Here is a 17007-nt window from a genome sequence, read left to right on the forward strand (position 1 = left end):
GAACAAACGAACACAGAGGTATGTACACGGTAATGTTGTGAGGGCGTTGATGCTCACACGCCCGCACGGAAACACTCGCAGAGAAATCCACTCATTGTTTTTATCTTCCTCCACACACTTGAACACTTCTTTTTTGTGCTTGCATGTCGGTATTTACAAGGAACGCCATGTATGTACGTTTTATGGCTCTTCGTGTAGGTATGATAATAGGACAACTTTATACGCCCCCACATACATACATACATACATACATATTCAGGACGTTAAACAAAATAGAATGAAGTTTGCAGAAAGTGAATTATACAAAAAAAGTTTACTAATGTCATCATAAAGGTTCATGGCCGCGTACATAACCACAACGACATGGTTATTACGTACACAGAGTTAGGAACACACACACACACACACACGCACACACACGCACACGCCTATTTTTGTTGCTGCTCATGTTGTTGTTGCTGCTACCACTTCTACCACTACTACTACTACTACTACTACTTTTACTACCACTACTACTACTATTACTACTACTACTACTACTACTACTACTACTGCTACTACTACTACTGCTACTACTACTACTACTACTACTACCACTACCACTACCACTACCACCACCACCACCGCATCCAGCACCACCACGAAAGTGTCCTCGTGATAAAATACATCGCGCCACACACCTGAGAGGCCTGACAGGTATATAGGCGGTGTGTCAGACTTCGCGGATTGATATATAACCGAGCGGCTGATAAATGCGCTGTTTTTTGCAATGATGGCCAGGCTGTGAACGTCCGCATGAGTCCCCCGCGTGTGCTGCATGATTACGGCACCCCGGGAATGGAAAGTAAATAGGCCAAATGATGCGAATATATCACGGCAAATGTAGGCAGGGTGTGGAATACTGACATAGAGGTTAATTATGCTTCGGAAAGGTTGGGAATAGAGAGATAGATGGAGTTAGAATTATGAACGGTTGCTGACAATTGTGTGACTGACGTGTAGAACTTGATTGGCTTAGTAGAATAGATATATGTAGTTTTTTTTATTTTTTATTCAGCATGGTTAATTATGATTCGGAAAGGTTGGGAATAGAGAAACAGAGTGAGTTGGAATTTTGAACGGTCGCTGATAATTGTGTGACTGACGTATATAACTTGATTGGTTTAGCGGAATAGGTATAATGTAGTTGTTTTTTATTCAGCATGGTTAATTATGATTCGGAAAGGTTGGGAATAGAGAAACAGATTGAGTTAGAATTTTGAACGGTTACTGATAATAGTGTGAATAACGTGTAAAACTTGATTAACTAAATATAATAGATATATGTAGTTATTTTCTTATTCAACATGGTTAATTATGATTCGGAAAGGTTGGGAATAGAGAAATAGAGTTAGTTAGAATTTTGAACGGTTACTGATAATTGTGTGAATGACGTGTAGAATTTGATTGGCTGAGCAGAATAGGTATATGTATTATTTTTTTTTATTCAACATGGTTAATTATTATTCGGAAAGGTTGGTGATAGAACAAAAATAGATGGTGTTACAGTTCTGAGAGGTTGGTAATCTTGGTATGAAAAACGTGTAGAACCTGACTGGCTTAGGGTGATAGGTATATATTCTTTTTTATGCTGCCATAGAGGTTAGTTATGATTCAGAAAGGTTGGTAATACAAAATTATAGATGGAGTTCCAATTTTGAGTAGTCACTAATATTGGTAGGAATAACGTTTACACCTTGATTGGCTCAGTGCAATAGATATATGTACTGGTTACTTTTTATTATTTAGCGCATGCCACACTTTATTATATGGCAATATCGTGTACTTTAAACAATTGCCGTCGCTGGAGTTTTGTCGCAGTGCGTGTAACAAAAAAAATCAGCTGGTAATTCGGCAATGTTCTTCACCCGCGCCATTGTAAAAAGCAAATGAGAACCCGGAACTGCCAATAAAATTCACTCCCAAACAAGCATTGCAATTGATTTTTTCCCGCGATCGCCATGGATGAAAAAACAAAAAAATCAAAAAGAGCGAAACCACTGAAAAAAAAAAAATCGTGCGGTGGATTATTCTGATTAACCCCGACCTGCATGTGGCTGGCTAGTCGGTGATGTGGTGGTGGTAGTGGTGGTTGAGGTGGTGGGGCGGTAATTGGGGGGGGGGGTCGAGCCTGTGATGTGGTAATGGAGGTAATGGTGAAAGGGGAATGAGAAATAGATTGAGAGTGGAATAATGTTGTGTTGCGGGCAGGTGTGTTGTGTGAAAGGGATAGATTGGTGTTGGGTGTGGCAATGGCTGGGGTGTGGCAAGCTTGTGGTGTTGCAAACCAGGTAATAGTGAAGGGGGAAAGAGGGGGATGGAGGGAGAACGGAATAACTATTGTGTTGCGGGCAGGTGTTGTGTGAAAGGGCACTAGACAGCGATAGATTACGTTGGGTGTTGCAGTGGTCGGTGTGTTTGAAGCTTATGATGTGGTAATTGTGAGTTCGGAAAGAGGGGGTTATAGAGGGAATGGACAGTGTTGTGGGCAGATGTGTTGTGTGAAAGAGCCATGGAAAGCGATAGATCACGTTGAGTGTGGCAGTAATGGTGTGATGGGGCGCTGTGGTGGTTGTGCTTTTGTGATGTGGTGATGGGAAAAGATGGGATAATCAAGGGCTGGCTGATAGTTGCTGTGCTCCCGGCAGCTGTGTGGGTGGACAAGGCGAGGAGGGGGATGAACTAACAGCGAAGTCAGGGCGGCAGGCCGAGCTGTGTTTGAGTGGTGGAGTTAATTGTTGTAACGCTGTGGGGGCGGGTTGTTTGCGTGCTGACTGTGGGTAGCGGCGAGGGTGAGGTCCGTACGAGTAGAGTTTTGAGGTCCAGGAAGCTTAGTGGTCGGAATACTTTGTTATGTGTGTTGTTATTGGGCAATGCTGCTTGAGGGGGAAAGAAGAGTCGCTGGGTAGGGTTGTGAAGGTAAAGGAACATGAAAGAAGGGAAAAAAAAACTAAGTCCTTTGTTATTATTAAGGAGGTAGATGTTTGGTCACTTGTATTTTTATTTATCAGTGCAGTAAGTGTAAGTATGTCAAGCTAATACTGGTTCAATTATTGGTATGAGGGAAATTTTAGTGTAGATAGGGAGGTGGTAGGCTCAGTAATTGCTCTCTCCATAGTGTTTGATTGGTGGAAATAGCGTAGTATGTGTGGCAAGCTAATCAGGGTAGTTATGTAAGTGTCATAAAAAGCGTAGGGCGTGCAGGTGAAGATAGCGGGTGTTACGTGTTGGGTATTGCCATGGAGAAAGCGCAGGGCAAGCCAGCAAGGGTGAGCGGTCGTTTGATTTGTGTTGACTGGTCGGGATGAAGCTGTCGTGGTGGTGTGCATGCGGTCGTTGGGTAGGAAAGGTTATCGTAGCTCTGAATGTTCCTTGCATACATGTACTGTGATGGGTGGCCACGGAAGACAGCTGCAGATGGGTCAGGAAGGATAAAGGAAAACATGGAAGGAATTAGTGTGGAGAGGAAGGAAGCTGACGTGATAATGCTTCGTTGTGGCTAAAATGAGAGGCAATAAATCAGTTAAAGTAGGAGATTTACGTCCCGTCGTTGTCTGTTTTAACATAATCATTTCTTAATATCACAGAGCAGCGGCCTTGAACGAAAGCAATGATTCAGACTTAAGCTTCTTTAAAACCTCACAAATATCAACCAGTTTCACTAACCTTAAAAGTTTCTCAGACTGATCGGAGAGTCAACAACATAGACTCTCCCTTTTATTCCCTCGCTTGTCAGACTTTTTTCTTTTGCTTTTTCGGAGGGGTTTTAAAAAGTTTGGAAAAAAATAAATGACAGTGGCTGAAGTTCGTGTGTGGGAGGCGGAACACGTTTCATACCTGTCCGTGACGAGGAGACAGGTGAGGCGTTGACATTACACCTTTATTATTCATCTTGACATTGAGAGAGAGAAAGAAGGAGGGAAAGAGTGAGAAGAAGAGAGAGAAGGAGAATATCAGTAAAAAGTATGATAAGTTGACTCAGATGGACACAGGAAAGATAGATAGATAGAGAGAATATCAATAAACAGTATGATAAATTGACTCTCAGGTGGACACAGGGAGGTGGATGCACAAAACACGAGACTGGAGGACACGGAGATACGTCATACCGGGTTGTGGGGAGTCGGGGGGTCGAGGGGTGAAGGGGAAAAGAGGAGTTAAGTCTCTCGCCTCCCTTCGCCTCCTCGCGGCCATTCCCCTCAGAGCAAATGTTAGGTTTCCTTTCTGAAGTACTTTTGTATTGATTTGGAGGGGAGCTCTCGTCTGCTTTATGATCTTTCTTTGCGTCCTTGCTCTAATCTTGTTTCGTTTAAGCTTACTCACGGCGGGCGTCACGGCTTCCCATGTTCGTGTTGGCTTGCTCGTGTCTCCCCGTTGACGTGCTGACGCGCTGCTGTCATGGGCGAGGCTCCAGGCTGACTTTTTGTACGCATCGCAGCCGCCGCCAGTCCGGGGTTTGACTTTTATAACTCATAATTACACTTTCAACTTCACTTCGCCGACACGGTGTTAATAAACTCACATAGTGGAAATGATAAAAAAAGCTGCCATATTAGAATTTTTATCGATATTACATTAATTATGCGATTGTCGTGTTTTAATCAATGACAAAAAACAAATGGCAGTTAAATTATGAATGTATTATAAAGGGAACAACGTCCTGCTCTTTGCATTTTACATTTTCCCGGTAATATTGTTAGTCATTGGATGCAAAAATGTTGTCCGAAAAATACCGCGCGATCGAGCCGCGGCCCTGCGGGTGAACGAGCTCATAATCCGCTCGCCCATAATTAACTGAGCATACAAACAGGTGACGCAATTTTCGCTTCCCTCTACCCACAAAAAAGCGACCCGCCAACACCACGCCACAGCACCGGCGGCGTCTGAGAGCATTTTTACGTCGCCAGTCAGAAACTTTTCCCGCCGTGCCAAACCCTAAAACTGCGCCGGCAATCACAAAAGCCACTCTTGCGATTGTCATTATTTTTTCCCTCCATCCTCGTTTTTATCGTTTATGTTGCCGAGTCTCCTTCCGCGGCACTACCTTTACCTCCAAAACCGCCGAGAAGAAAGTCGGTGACGCTGAGAAAACTTGACTCACGATCGATTAGTGACTCTTGAGTGACGGAATCCCAACCCCTTTTTGACTCACTGTCCCTGGGGAGGTAGAGGAGTGAAGGCGGTCTCCTGGTAACGCCCCTGGGAACCCTATGTCACCGTCTGGGGTTTCATAAGACGACGCAGCAGATGACGTGCGATTTGTGCCTCATGAGTAACTGAATTCCACCTCCTCTTCACCTCTCTGGTCCGGGGGAGGAAAAAGGCTGAATGCGGTCACCTGGTGGGGCCCGTGAAAACCCTGTGGTGTCGTCGTGGAGATTCACAAGACGACGTAGCAAGTGACGAGCGATTTGTGACTCATATGTAACTGAATCCCACCCCCTCTTCACCTCTCTGGCCCGGGGAGGAAGAAGGGTGAAGGCGGTCGACTGATAACGGTCTTGGGAACCCTGTGGTGTCGGGGGCTTCACAAGACGACGCAGCAGGTGACGATGAGGGCCGCCACGACGATGATGGTGGAGAGCCGCGGAACACACACGCAGCTCGAGTTGTGTTGCATGGCCGCCCTGTTCTCTCCTGCAACACACACACGCACACACACACACACACGCACACAGAAGAATATTTGTTAGTTTCTACTTTATAACAGCTGCGCATGCTATTCCCACCTTTTATCACAATACCCATTTTATCTACGACCTTTGCATGATATTGCGCCCTGTAATTACTTTGTTTTTTTTAGAGTACCAGTTTTTAGTGTGTTGATATTTTCATTTATACGTTTATAGTCTTACTCCTACCCTTTCCGCCTGCCCGTTAATTACCTTTTATTTTAATCTCCATATACTCCATCGTATGCTCTTTGATTATACCCTCGCTTCTTTTTAATTACCTCCTGACACCATATTGCCTCTATATCTCTTTTATCACCTTCCGACCCCTCGCTAACTGCTCTAACATCCTAATTACGCCCCTTCCTCGCCTCTCTTCCTTCTCGTCCCCGCTGTCAAAATCAGAATCCTCGCTTTTCCTCATAATTTTCCACTTCCTCCTGCTCCTAACTCTACTGCCTTCCCCTTTCATCTACTCGGCCCTCAAATCAAGGCCCTCTTTCTACCCTCTCACAGCTGGCCACTCTCTACTACCTTCTGTCGAGTCCCCTTCATCCCTTCCGTCTCCCTTCCTCGTTCCACTACTCGTCGGCCACTTCTTCCCCCTCTCACCTCGCACCTAAATCTCAATCTATATTTTTTCCGCTTTTTCTCACCTATGTGCATCTATTCCTCCCTTTCATCCCTTCCTTCCACTCTCACAAAGCTCTTCCCCTTTTTCCTTCTTTCCTTCCTTCCTTCCCTTCTGTGCTTCATTAACGCAACTAGAATCCACCTTCAGACATATAACCCTTCTTTTTTACATCCATATTTTCATTATTTATATTCCATCTTCGTAGACTTGGATTTAGTAATTCGTACAAAACTTCTATTACACTCCTTTCCCTTTCAGTTCTCATTTGTCTCCTCGCACCGTATGTGTCTTACAATTCACAACTCCCTATACCGTATTTTATTTTCCCCCTAAGCCATACTTCTTGTAATTCTCAACCTCTATAACATATTCTACTTCATTCCCCTAAGTCATACATCTATTCCACCCTTCTCTCATTTTTCCACGAACTTGTCCCTTCCTTTATTCCCGTTTTGTCTAATATATATACCATCTTTTACTTTCACATTCGTTCTTTCTGTAGCGTCAACGTATCTCTACATCCCCTTCGTTATATCACTTCTCTTCCCTTGCACTGACATATATCAATCCCCTCCCCACCCTGCACACTACCCTTCTATCCCCTTCTGTGACACCTCGCGCCTATCGTTGCCCTGAGACTCACCATCAAGAACGTGGAGGTTAGCTATTGCCGGCTCCATCCCCTCCGGCTGACAGGTGAAGGTGCCGGTGTCTGAGGCCCTGGCATTTTGCAAGAGGAGGAAGCTTGTGGTGGTTTCCCCGCGCTCCTCCACGACGCTCACGCCCCCTCTCGGCGAAGTGTAGCTGATGGTCTGAGGGGAGGGAAAAAGGTAATGGGAAACTAAAAGTGTGTGTAAGGAAAGCAAATGGGAATGAGAGAGCTTAGTGCGTAGTGAAGTATCGAGGTGTGAAGAAGAATCAACTTGACATAAGAAGCGATACAAAGCGGAGGAGAAAGAAGACGAAGACGAAAACGAAGAAGAAGAAGGAGGAAGAGAAAGAAACACAAGAACAATAACAACAACAGGAAGAAGAAGAAAAATTGAAGAACAGTGAGAACATCAAGAACAAGAACAAGAAGGAAGGGAGGAAGGAAGCAAGGCGACAGTGATGCGTTAGCCCGGCGTCCTGATCTGTCCCAGCCTCAGTGTTTTCCCGTCTCTCTCTGCGGCTGTTTGTGTGTCTTTTCGCCTCTTGTTGTCTTTCCATCTGTCTCTCCGTGTGATGTTTCCTGTCCTGATATTTTGACACGAGTATTTTTGGAGTCGCTTTCTGGTATTTCACTGTTGTTTGTTAGTATATATGTGTGTGTGTATTTGTTTATTTTCCTCTATGGTTGTCTGTTTGTATTATTCAGTCCATGTTTCGTTTGTGCATTATTTTTAACAACGTTGCATTCTTTTCTCTCTCTCTCTCTCTCTCTCTCTCTCTCTCTCTCTCTCTCTCTCTCTCTCTCTCTCTCTCTCTCTCTCTCTCTCTCTCTCTCTCTCTCTCTCTCTCTCTCTCTCTCTCTCTCTCTCTCTCTCTCTCTCTCTCTCTCTCTCTCTCTCTCTCTCTCTCTCTCTCTCTCTCTCTCTCTCTCTCTCTCTCTCTCTCTCTCTCTCTCTCTCTCTCTCTCTCTCTCTCTCTCTCTCTCTCTCTCTCTCTCTCTCTCTCTCTCTCTCTCTCTCTCTCTCTCTCTCTCTCTCTCTCTCTCTCTCTCTCTCTCTCTCTCTCTCTCTCTCTCTCTCTCTCTCTCTCTCTCTCTCTCTCTCTCTCTCTCTCTCTCTCTCTCTCTCTCTCTCTCTCTCTCTCTCTCTCTCTCTCTCTCTCTCTCTCTCTCTCTCTCTCTCTCTCTCTCTCTCTCTCTCTCTCTCTCTCTCTCTCTCTCTCTCTCTCTCTCTCTCTCTCTCTCTCTCTCTCTCTCTCTCTCTCTCTCTCTCTCTCTCTCTCTCTCTTTGTGAATATTCGGGTGGCTGTTTTTCGCTTCCTGCTCTTTGTGTTCTGCTATTCGTCTGTCTTTATTCCCCTCTCTGCTGTTTCCATTTCCATTTTATTTCTGTGTCCCTCTCCCTTTCTCTCTTTGTACGTTTTTTGCCCATTTGTCTGTATCCTGGATGTGGTTGGGTGCCTCGGAGTCCGTCTCGCAATTCAACTTTATTTTTTTCATTTCGTTTTCGTATAATCATCAAGGTCACTATTTTATTTTATTTTTATGGTTAAGTAAGTTTTCTTTTTCATGGTTTTGGCCTCAGATTGTATGAGTAAGTGAGGATTATTAGGTAGGTGTGTGTATGTTTGTGTGTGTGTTTTCTGTTGTATGCGTGTGTGTCCATATTGTGTGTTTATATTCAGTCATTTTGTTTTTGTTTTCCTGTCTGTATGTATGTCTGCCCGTCTGTTTTCTGTCCCTCACACCAGTCTGTCTCACCTCGTTGCCGTGGTACCAGGTGATGGCCTCGGGGGGGTAGGGGGCGTGGTACACAACACAGGTGAGGTTGATCATGCTGGCGCGGTTCACGTAGATGTCGGGGGCGCCCAAGATTTCCACCGTGGGTTCTGTGTTAAGAGAAAAAGAAAGAAAGAACCGGGTTAGTCTGCGTTGGAAATAGGTCTTCTTTTTCTCGTTTTTTTTTACAGCGAAAGTCAACAATAGAGTAAAGCAACAGTTAATGTCCGCATGACAGGTGGAGTGAGGTGTGGGTGCAGTAAGGTGACAGGTTACTGGTGCCGTGCCTAGTACCGCCGGTAAAACGAGGATCAAGCCTCCACCTGTGCCCCTGAAACTACATCTCACCCATCGTGAGTATTAGGGGGGATTCTGGGGCTGCCCTGTGTAGGCCACTCGGCCTCTTCCAGCCTCCCTGTATTTGTATGTTCTTATGTTCTTATGTAATGAAGTCATTTTCCCCCACAGCTTAGGTTACCAGTAGTGTAAGTTAAGGGTAGTAATTTCCTCTTATTTCACTCTTTACTGTAAAATTTCCATGGCCCTTTCTTCCTTAAAGGTACATGGTGTTCTCTTCTAACTATTTCCTGCCGGCACGTTGCCGGAGGGAGAGGTGGGTGGGGAGGAGCCTTCATCTATTCTGTCTTGTCCTACCACACGTAGATTACTAGTAGTAGCGGTAGTAAACAGACACCCTCGTCATAGACCGATAGGTCTTCTGGTGTCTGCTCTTCCTATGTATTCCTCCTCCTCTCCCTCCTACTTCTTTTCTTCTTCTAATTCCTCCTCTTTCTCCTTTCCTTCCTCTTTCTACTCCGGCTTTTTCTCCCTCTCCCTCTCTTCCTTCTCCTTCTTATCTCCCTCTTTCTACTCCTCCGGCTTTTCTCCCTCCTCCTCCTCCTTCTCCTTTTCTTCCTCCTTCTACTCCCTCGGCTTTTTCGCCCTCCTACTCCTCCTCTTCCTCTCTACTCCTTCGGTATTTTTCCTCTCCCTTTCCTCCTCCTCCTCCTTTTATTTATGCCTCCCTTTTCATTTTTTACTCGCTGCTTCCATTATCCCTTCCATTTCCTCCGTCTCCTTGTCTTCTCTTCTTGCCTTTCCTTCTCGTTTCTCGTTCCCTTTTTATCCCCTTCTTCTTCGTCCTCTTTGTGTGCCCGGTTTCCTTCCATCCCATTTACCTTTTACCAAAGTTATCATATTATCACTTTGTTAATGACGGGAAGTTTTATGCTTCCCCCATATTTCCTTCTGGTCTGTTGCTTGCTTCCCTGCTTCGTCGCTTCCACCTCCTCCTCTTGCTCTCCTTTCTCTCTATTGTTTCTCGGTTCCCTTTCGTTCTCTTCTTTCTCTCTAATTCTCGTTATCCCTTCCTTCGAATATCTTTCCTCTATTCATCTTCCCCTTCTTTCTCCCTCTGCTTCATTTTCCCTTCGTTCGTATCTCTTTCCTCCGTTCCTCTTCCTCTTATTTCTCTCTGTTTCTCGTTATCCCTTCGTTCCTATCTCATTCTTAAGTTCCTCTTCCTCTTTTTTTCTCTCTGGTTCTCGCTTTCCCTTCGTTACTGTCTCTTTCCTCAATTCCTCTTCCTCTTTTGATCTCTTTTGCTTCTCGTTTTCCATTCGTTTGCATCTCCTCCTCGTCAAAGTCTCATAAATCTCGTTATGTCGCGTTATTCACCTATCATCATCTCATTAGTGACGGAAGGTTGTGTTTTCCCCTCACACATTATGCACTTGTTTATTTTTTTATCACTTTCATCTCCTTTAATCCGCTTTTGTGTTCGAATCCATCATGGCTTCGCTCTCTCTCTCGTCGATGCTATTAGTGCTTCGTTTTAGTGTGTTATTCCTGCCTGATCACCTCCTCGAAAAAGCATGAAATCATAATCATACTCGTGTTTTATATTTGGTTATACATGTTATTTGTAGTCCATCTAATTCCTTTTCTTCATGTCCTCTTTCTTATTTCCATTTTCAATCAGCCGTTACTTCATATTGTTCTCATCAATGTTGTATCAGCATAAATTCGCAATGTTTTTATATATATGCATTAATATCCTATCCAATATGTGTTTTGTATCCTCTCATATCATAGGCATCAGTTTTATTTCTTTCATTTTTTTGGTCAATATCACTTATACATCCATTCAATCAACGCACCCTTAATTTTCTTCACATTACCTCGCTTTTTTGTATGTACGTCAATTCAATATATTTCCTCCATTCTTTCATTTCTTTTTTAACATTTTCACCATCTAATACACGCGCTTCACCTTACGTACCACCATCTAGCTGCTTCCTAAGTTTTCCTCTTATCACCCCATCTTCGAATACACATCAAAACAATATGTCTCTCCTATTCGTCCATTTCTTCAATCTATATTTTCTCATTTTTCGTCTTCTACTCATACAGAAGTTCAATTGCTTCCTTAATTTTCCTCCCATCACCTCACGTCTTCGAATACACATCACAACAATAGCTCTCCTCCATTCTTTTTCCCCGCGCCTTCTTACCCTCGGCTCCCTCTGTGTCAGCTCGCCATTCCTCTCGCCCCACAAAGGCCGTATTTCACGCCGCAGCGGTCATCCAGACGGCGCGTGGCATCATGCTAACTGGTCCTTTGCGGCGGATGTTCGGGCGTGTAAAGACCACCAGAGAGAGAGAGAGAGAGAGAGAGAGAGAGAGAGAGAGAGAGAGAGAGAGAGAGAGAGAGAGAGAGCAATCTGCACTACACTCTCCGTATCCTTGATTAATCTCTTTCAGGAAATAAGAAGCGTAAGAAAGAGACAGAGAAACGATCACACTTAGACTTAGGAAGGTGGAGGAGAGATAGAGGAAAGAAATGAGGAGGAGGAGGAGATATAGTGGTCTTTCTCAATGTCTCTTATATCATCCGAGTATCTTTGACCTGTTCCTCTCTCTCTCTCTCTCTCTCTCTCTCTCTCTCTCTCTCTCTCTCTCTCTCTCTCTCTCTCTCTCTCTCTCTCTCTCTCTCTCTCTCTCTCTCTCTCTCTCTCTCTCTCTCTCTCTCTCTCTCTCTCTCTCTCTCTCTCTCTCTCTCTCTCTCTCTCTGCAAAGGATATTGCTAAATTAGAAGGTGTTCAGCGTCGGGCAACGAAAATGATCCCTTCCTTGCGCAACAAATCCTACGAAGAAAGGCTTTCTATCCTTAACATGTTCTCTCTTGAAACGTCGCCTCCGAGGAAAATTGATCAGATGTTTTAAAATACTTAATGGTTTCACGAATGTAGACAGATCAACATTGTTTATGATCGATGACAGTCTGCGCACGAGGAACAATGGCGTAAACTCAGATGTGAACAAAGTAAATTCAGATTGCACCAAATTTTTCTTCACCAACGTTGTAGTGCGAGAATGGAATAAGCTTCCACCATCAGTGGTCCAGTGTAACACGATTGACTCCTTCAAAAATAAGCTCGACCGTCACTTCCTTCAACTTAATATCAACTAGAGTAGAAATGCAACGTTTTGGAGTCTTCTGATTAATGTAAAATCACTTAGGTTTAAGGACAGACCACCAAGTCTGGACCATGGGGTCTATTGGTCTGATTTTCTATGTAAATCTATGTAAATCTCTCTCTCTCTCTCTCTCTCTCTCTCTCTCTCTCTCTCTCTCTCTCTCTCTCTCTCTCTCTCTCTCTCTCTCTCTCTCTCTCTCTCTCTCTCTCTCTCTCTCTCTCTCTCTCTCTCTCTCTCTCTCTCTCTCTCTCTCTCTCTTTTTTTTATTTAAACGTGTTCAGTACATTAGTACATGGCAGTATTATTTGTCTATGCTAAAGTTCCCACGACCGTTGGGGAGCTATTTAAAAGCTTCTGCCGATTATATTATACAATTATTATACGATATATTATACAATTATATATATACATATTTACGGTGGGTGTAGGAGTAGCCACCTGTGGGACGCAACCTTCATCTGCTGAGTGGACAGTTGTGTCACATCCACATCAGCAGTGAGGTTGTTCCACCACACCACCGCTGCGATGGAGAAGGCACGTTGGTGGGTGCTGGAGCGGGCCATTGGCACTTCCAGGAGGAGGCGTTGCTCAGCACCGTTCTCGTGCTGCGCTCAGACCTCCTCCAGGTAGCCCTCAGGTCCGTCAGGTGGGGCACTAGGCCCACTTGTGCCTTGTGTAGCACCGTCAGGGCAGCGACGCGGCGACGGTGCTCCAGGCTATTCAGCTGGTTCGTGGCTGGTCTTGCCCTTCCTTCGTGTGGGTGTTGTTGTTGTTGTTGTTGTCGCTGTGTCTCCCACTGGCTCGGTCGGTGGTGCTGGGTGCCGTTGATGAGGCGTTCAGCCCTCCTCTGCACCTTGTCTAGCAGGTTGAGGTGGCAGCGGGCGCTGGCCATCCAGGTGAGCGGTGCATACTCCATCACTGGACGGACTTGTGCCTTATAGAGGTGTTCAGGCCCTCAGCATCGAGGAGGTTCTTCATGCGGCGCAGGAGGTTCACCTTCTGGGAGGCTTTTGCGCCACCCTTTCAAGGTGACGGTCAAACCGCAGCTGGGAGTCCACCTCCACGCCCAGGATGTCGACGCTGGACTGCAGAGGATGGTGTCGTTCCCGAATCCCAGCCTGCCGTGGAGTTGCCCCGCGTCCTCCAGAGAGTGTGATATTACCATGGCCTGGGTTTGTCAGGGGCAAACCTGACTTGCCACCTCTTTCCCCAGGCCATTATGTCTGCCAACTGTCTGTTGACGGACTCTATCACGTCCTGGGCTTCCTCCCTCTTGTATGTTCTGGAGAGGGTGCAGTCGTCGGCGTAAGCGCTTGCTGCCGGGATGGTTTGCAGGAGGTCGTTAAAGTATATGTTCCACAGAATGGGTCCAGGACGGACCCCTGTGGAACAGAGGCCTCCACCGGGAAGCTGGTCGAGGTGCTTCCGTTGACTGCTACGTGGGCTCCTGCCTAACAGGTAGTTTGAGAGCAGGCGCAGCAGGTCCCCGTGATGCCTGGTTGCTGTAGCTTCGCCGTCAGACCGCGGTGCCAAACGGAGTCGAACGCGCCAGCTATATCCAGGGCAATCACGAGAGAGGGTGGCCGTCATCAAGGGCGTCATGCCAGGACTTTGAGAGGAGAAGGAGGAGGTCTGAGGTAGAGCGGCCTTCCGAAAACCAAACTGCTTCGGTGACTGCAGGTGGTTTTCCTCGAGGAAGGATGTCAATTGCTCCCCGATGATCCTCTAAAATATCTTGCTGATGATTGGGAGGAGTGATATTGGCCGGTAATTGCCTGGCTCGGACCTGGATTTTTCTTGTGTACAGGTGTGACTCTGGCCTCCTTCCACTGTGCAGGCCACACCCGCTCTGCAGGCATCGCCGGAAGATCTGGGCGAGGGGCTGGTGAGCTCATCGGAGCATCGCCGCAGTAGTATGGACTCACGCTGTCAGGGCCTGGCGCCTTCCTGGTGTTGACGCCCTCAGATGTCTCTGACAGCGTCCTCAGAGATTAGCACATTCTCTAGTCTTGAGGCGATGAGTTGGGGGAGGGTGGGCGGCTGCCTGTCTGGCTCCTGGGTTGTCATCTTTTGACTGAAGTGACAGGCCAGCAGGTCAGCCTTTTCCCGGCTGGTGATGGCCAGGTCTCCGTCAGGTTTCCTCAGGGGCGGGATACGTTCCTGGGGGTATAACCTTGCTGTTCCTTCACCAGCCCCACCACTGTTTCAGGTCGGTTTGGTTAGAGGACAGCTTTCTCCTCCTGTCGGCGTCCCACCTTTCTTTTGCCCACTTTGCTGTCCTCGTCATATTTTGCAGTCTCGTCTGTGTTGGGCATTATTTTCCTGCGTGGGGTGTCTTGTATATCTAGTCCAAGCCTTGTATTTCCTTGCGGCTGCAATACGGCACCGGTATCCGAACCAAGGCTGGTCTTTTGGGCTGGATGAGTAGGTGCGGTGGGGACGTGTTGCTGCTGGACGGTATTGAGGACAGTGGTGAGGGCGGAGACGTCATGTTGTGGGTCACCGTTAAGGACTGTGCCCCAAGCAGTCGCTGCCAGGGCCTGCCTTGCAGCCGTCCAGTCCGCGGTCCCACAGCCAGATGACTCGCTGGTGTTCCTCTTCACGCGCTGGGGCCAGGCTGATGGTGGTGAGTATGGCATTGTGGTCGGAACTGCCCACACGGTCTAGTGAGCAGCACAGCACGCAGTCACTCGGCAGGTCTGTGAGCACAGGGTCCAGGGAGCCTCCTCGCTGATGTGTCGGGAACTCAACATGGTTGTGCAATCCATGCACCGCTGTGAGCTCGGTGAAGGCCCTCGCCACCAGGTGTTGATTTCGGTCGCCCACAACCATCGCGTACTGACAGCTGTGGGCAGCCATAAGGTCGTCCAGGTGCTCTGTGAGGTAGGTGAGGGGGGCGCTGCCTTGCCACTGTGGCCGGTACATGGCACAGAGTAGCAGAGCGCTCCTGTCCTCGAGAATGATGCGGAGGAACATCATCTCCATTTCCAGGGGAGTGTCTGTGGTGAGGGCGTCCATCTGCAGGCCGTTTCGGTGGCAAACAGCAATGCCTCCCCCCTGTCCTGTGTGGCGGTCTCGTCTGGCCCAGTGCGAGTACCCGGGGATCTTATCACAGGTGGTGGCACATGTGTCGTCCAGGAAGGTCTCCACTGTCACCACTATGTCGATGTGGTGCCTGAGGACGAAGGCGTGTGTCAGCTCCCCGATGTTGGTCCTAAAGCCTCGTACGTTGGCGGACAGAATCTTGAGGCCGCTGGTGTCCGTATCGCCTTATCGGATCAGCGGAAGGGGAGTGTGCGGGGGATGAGGCCAGGATGGGTAGGGCGGGGCGTGCACCGCTTCTCTCTCTCTCTCTCTCTCTCTCTCTCTCTCTCTCTCTCTCTCTCTCTCTCTCTCTCTCTCTCTCTCTCTCTCTCTCTCTCTCTCTCTCTCTCTCTCTCTCTCTCTCTCTCTCTCTCTCTCTCTCTCTCTCTCTCTCTCTCTCTCTCTCTCTCTCTCTCTCTCTCTCTCTCTCTCTCTCTCTCTCTCTCTCTCTCTCTCTCTCTCTCTCTCTCTCTCTCTCTCTCTCTCTCTCTCTCTCTCTCTCTCTCTCTCTCTCTCTCTCTCTCTCTCTCTCTCTCTCTCTCTCTCTCTCTCTCTCTCTCTCTCTCTCTCTCTCTCTCTCTCTCTCTCTCTCTCTCTCTCTCTCTCTCTCTCTCTCTCTCTCTCTCTCTCTCTCTCTCTCTCTCTCTCTCTCTCTCTCTCTCTCTCTCTCTCTCTCTCTCTCTCTCTCTCTCTCTCTCTCTCTCTCTCTCTCTCTCTCTCTCTCTCTCTCTCTCTCTCTCTCTCTCTCTCTCTCTCTCTCTCTCTCTCTCTCTCTCTCTCTCTCTCTCTCTCTCTCTCTCTCTCTCTCTCTCTCTCTCTCTCTCTCTCTCTCTCTCTCTCTCTCTCTCTCTCTCTCTCTCTCTCTCTCTCTCTCTCTCTCTCTCTCTCTCTCTCTCTCTCTCTGTGTGTGTGTGTGTTTCCTCACTCATGCAGAGAGAAGAGAGAAAGGTCTTAGAAGAAAACTTATTTGGAAAAAAAAAAATGGAAAATTTGAAAAAGAACCGGCCATGTGGAAGTTGAAAGTGGATACGGAGAGAGAGAGTGATACGGAGGAGAGGAAAAGAGAGGAGAGAGGGAGTTGAGGAAAGTATGAGGGAGGGATGATAGGCTGTCAGAGGAGAAAGAGGAAAGAAAGGGAAAGGTAGGAAGCATGGACGTTAGTTGAGAGTTCAGAGGAAAGTAAAAAGAATATATACGACCGTCTGTCTCTCTGGTCCTCTCTCTGTCTGTTCCTCTGTCCCTTGTGAACTAAAAGCGTGTTGGTGTCTCTTTAATGCTCCCCCGATAAATAAATTCCGGGATTTCGTGTAAATGGCAGGAAATCCCCGAAGCAAAATAGTCGTGTACCGCGAACCGAATTAAAATAAATCATTCGTTTAAATCACTGCGAAATTATGCGATGGCTCTTTATCGTGTGTGTGTTGGTGTGTTCGTCAGTGTGTGTGTGTGTGTGTGTGTGTGTGTGTGTGTGTGTGTCCGTCCTCGCGTGCTTTACCTATAATAATTGATCTTTGTGCCCTAAATGAAAAGAGAGAGATAACATTCCTGGATGACTGAAGGACGCATGTTTCTTGTCACAGAATATTTGAACACTAATTTAGAACACGCGACTGTAACCCACTTCGCCTTGTTGGTTAGAATCGCCAGGTAAGGGAAGGAGAAGATAGACG

The 17007-nt window shown here is 46.9% G+C and overlaps 1 protein-coding gene across 1 annotated transcript in view; it reads right to left on the bottom strand.

Annotated features, from left to right (window-relative positions):
- Positions 1–529: 529 nt before the first annotated feature.
- Positions 530–17007, bottom strand: part of LOC127000304 (zwei Ig domain protein zig-8-like) — a 57449-nt gene continuing 40971 nt past the window's right edge. Inside the window, exons 4-6 of the mRNA XM_050863862.1 lie at positions 8756–8883; positions 6989–7157; positions 530–5676 (exon numbers count right to left, since the gene is read on the bottom strand). Of these exons, the coding sequence (XP_050719819.1) occupies positions 5567–5676; positions 6989–7157; positions 8756–8883 (407 nt within the window). The 3' untranslated portion in view covers positions 530–5566. The remainder of the gene's footprint in view (positions 5677–6988; positions 7158–8755; positions 8884–17007) is intronic.

This window comes from Eriocheir sinensis, chromosome 18, assembly GCF_024679095.1.
Source record: "Eriocheir sinensis breed Jianghai 21 chromosome 18, ASM2467909v1, whole genome shotgun sequence".
NCBI lineage: Eukaryota > Metazoa > Arthropoda > Malacostraca > Decapoda > Varunidae > Eriocheir > Eriocheir sinensis.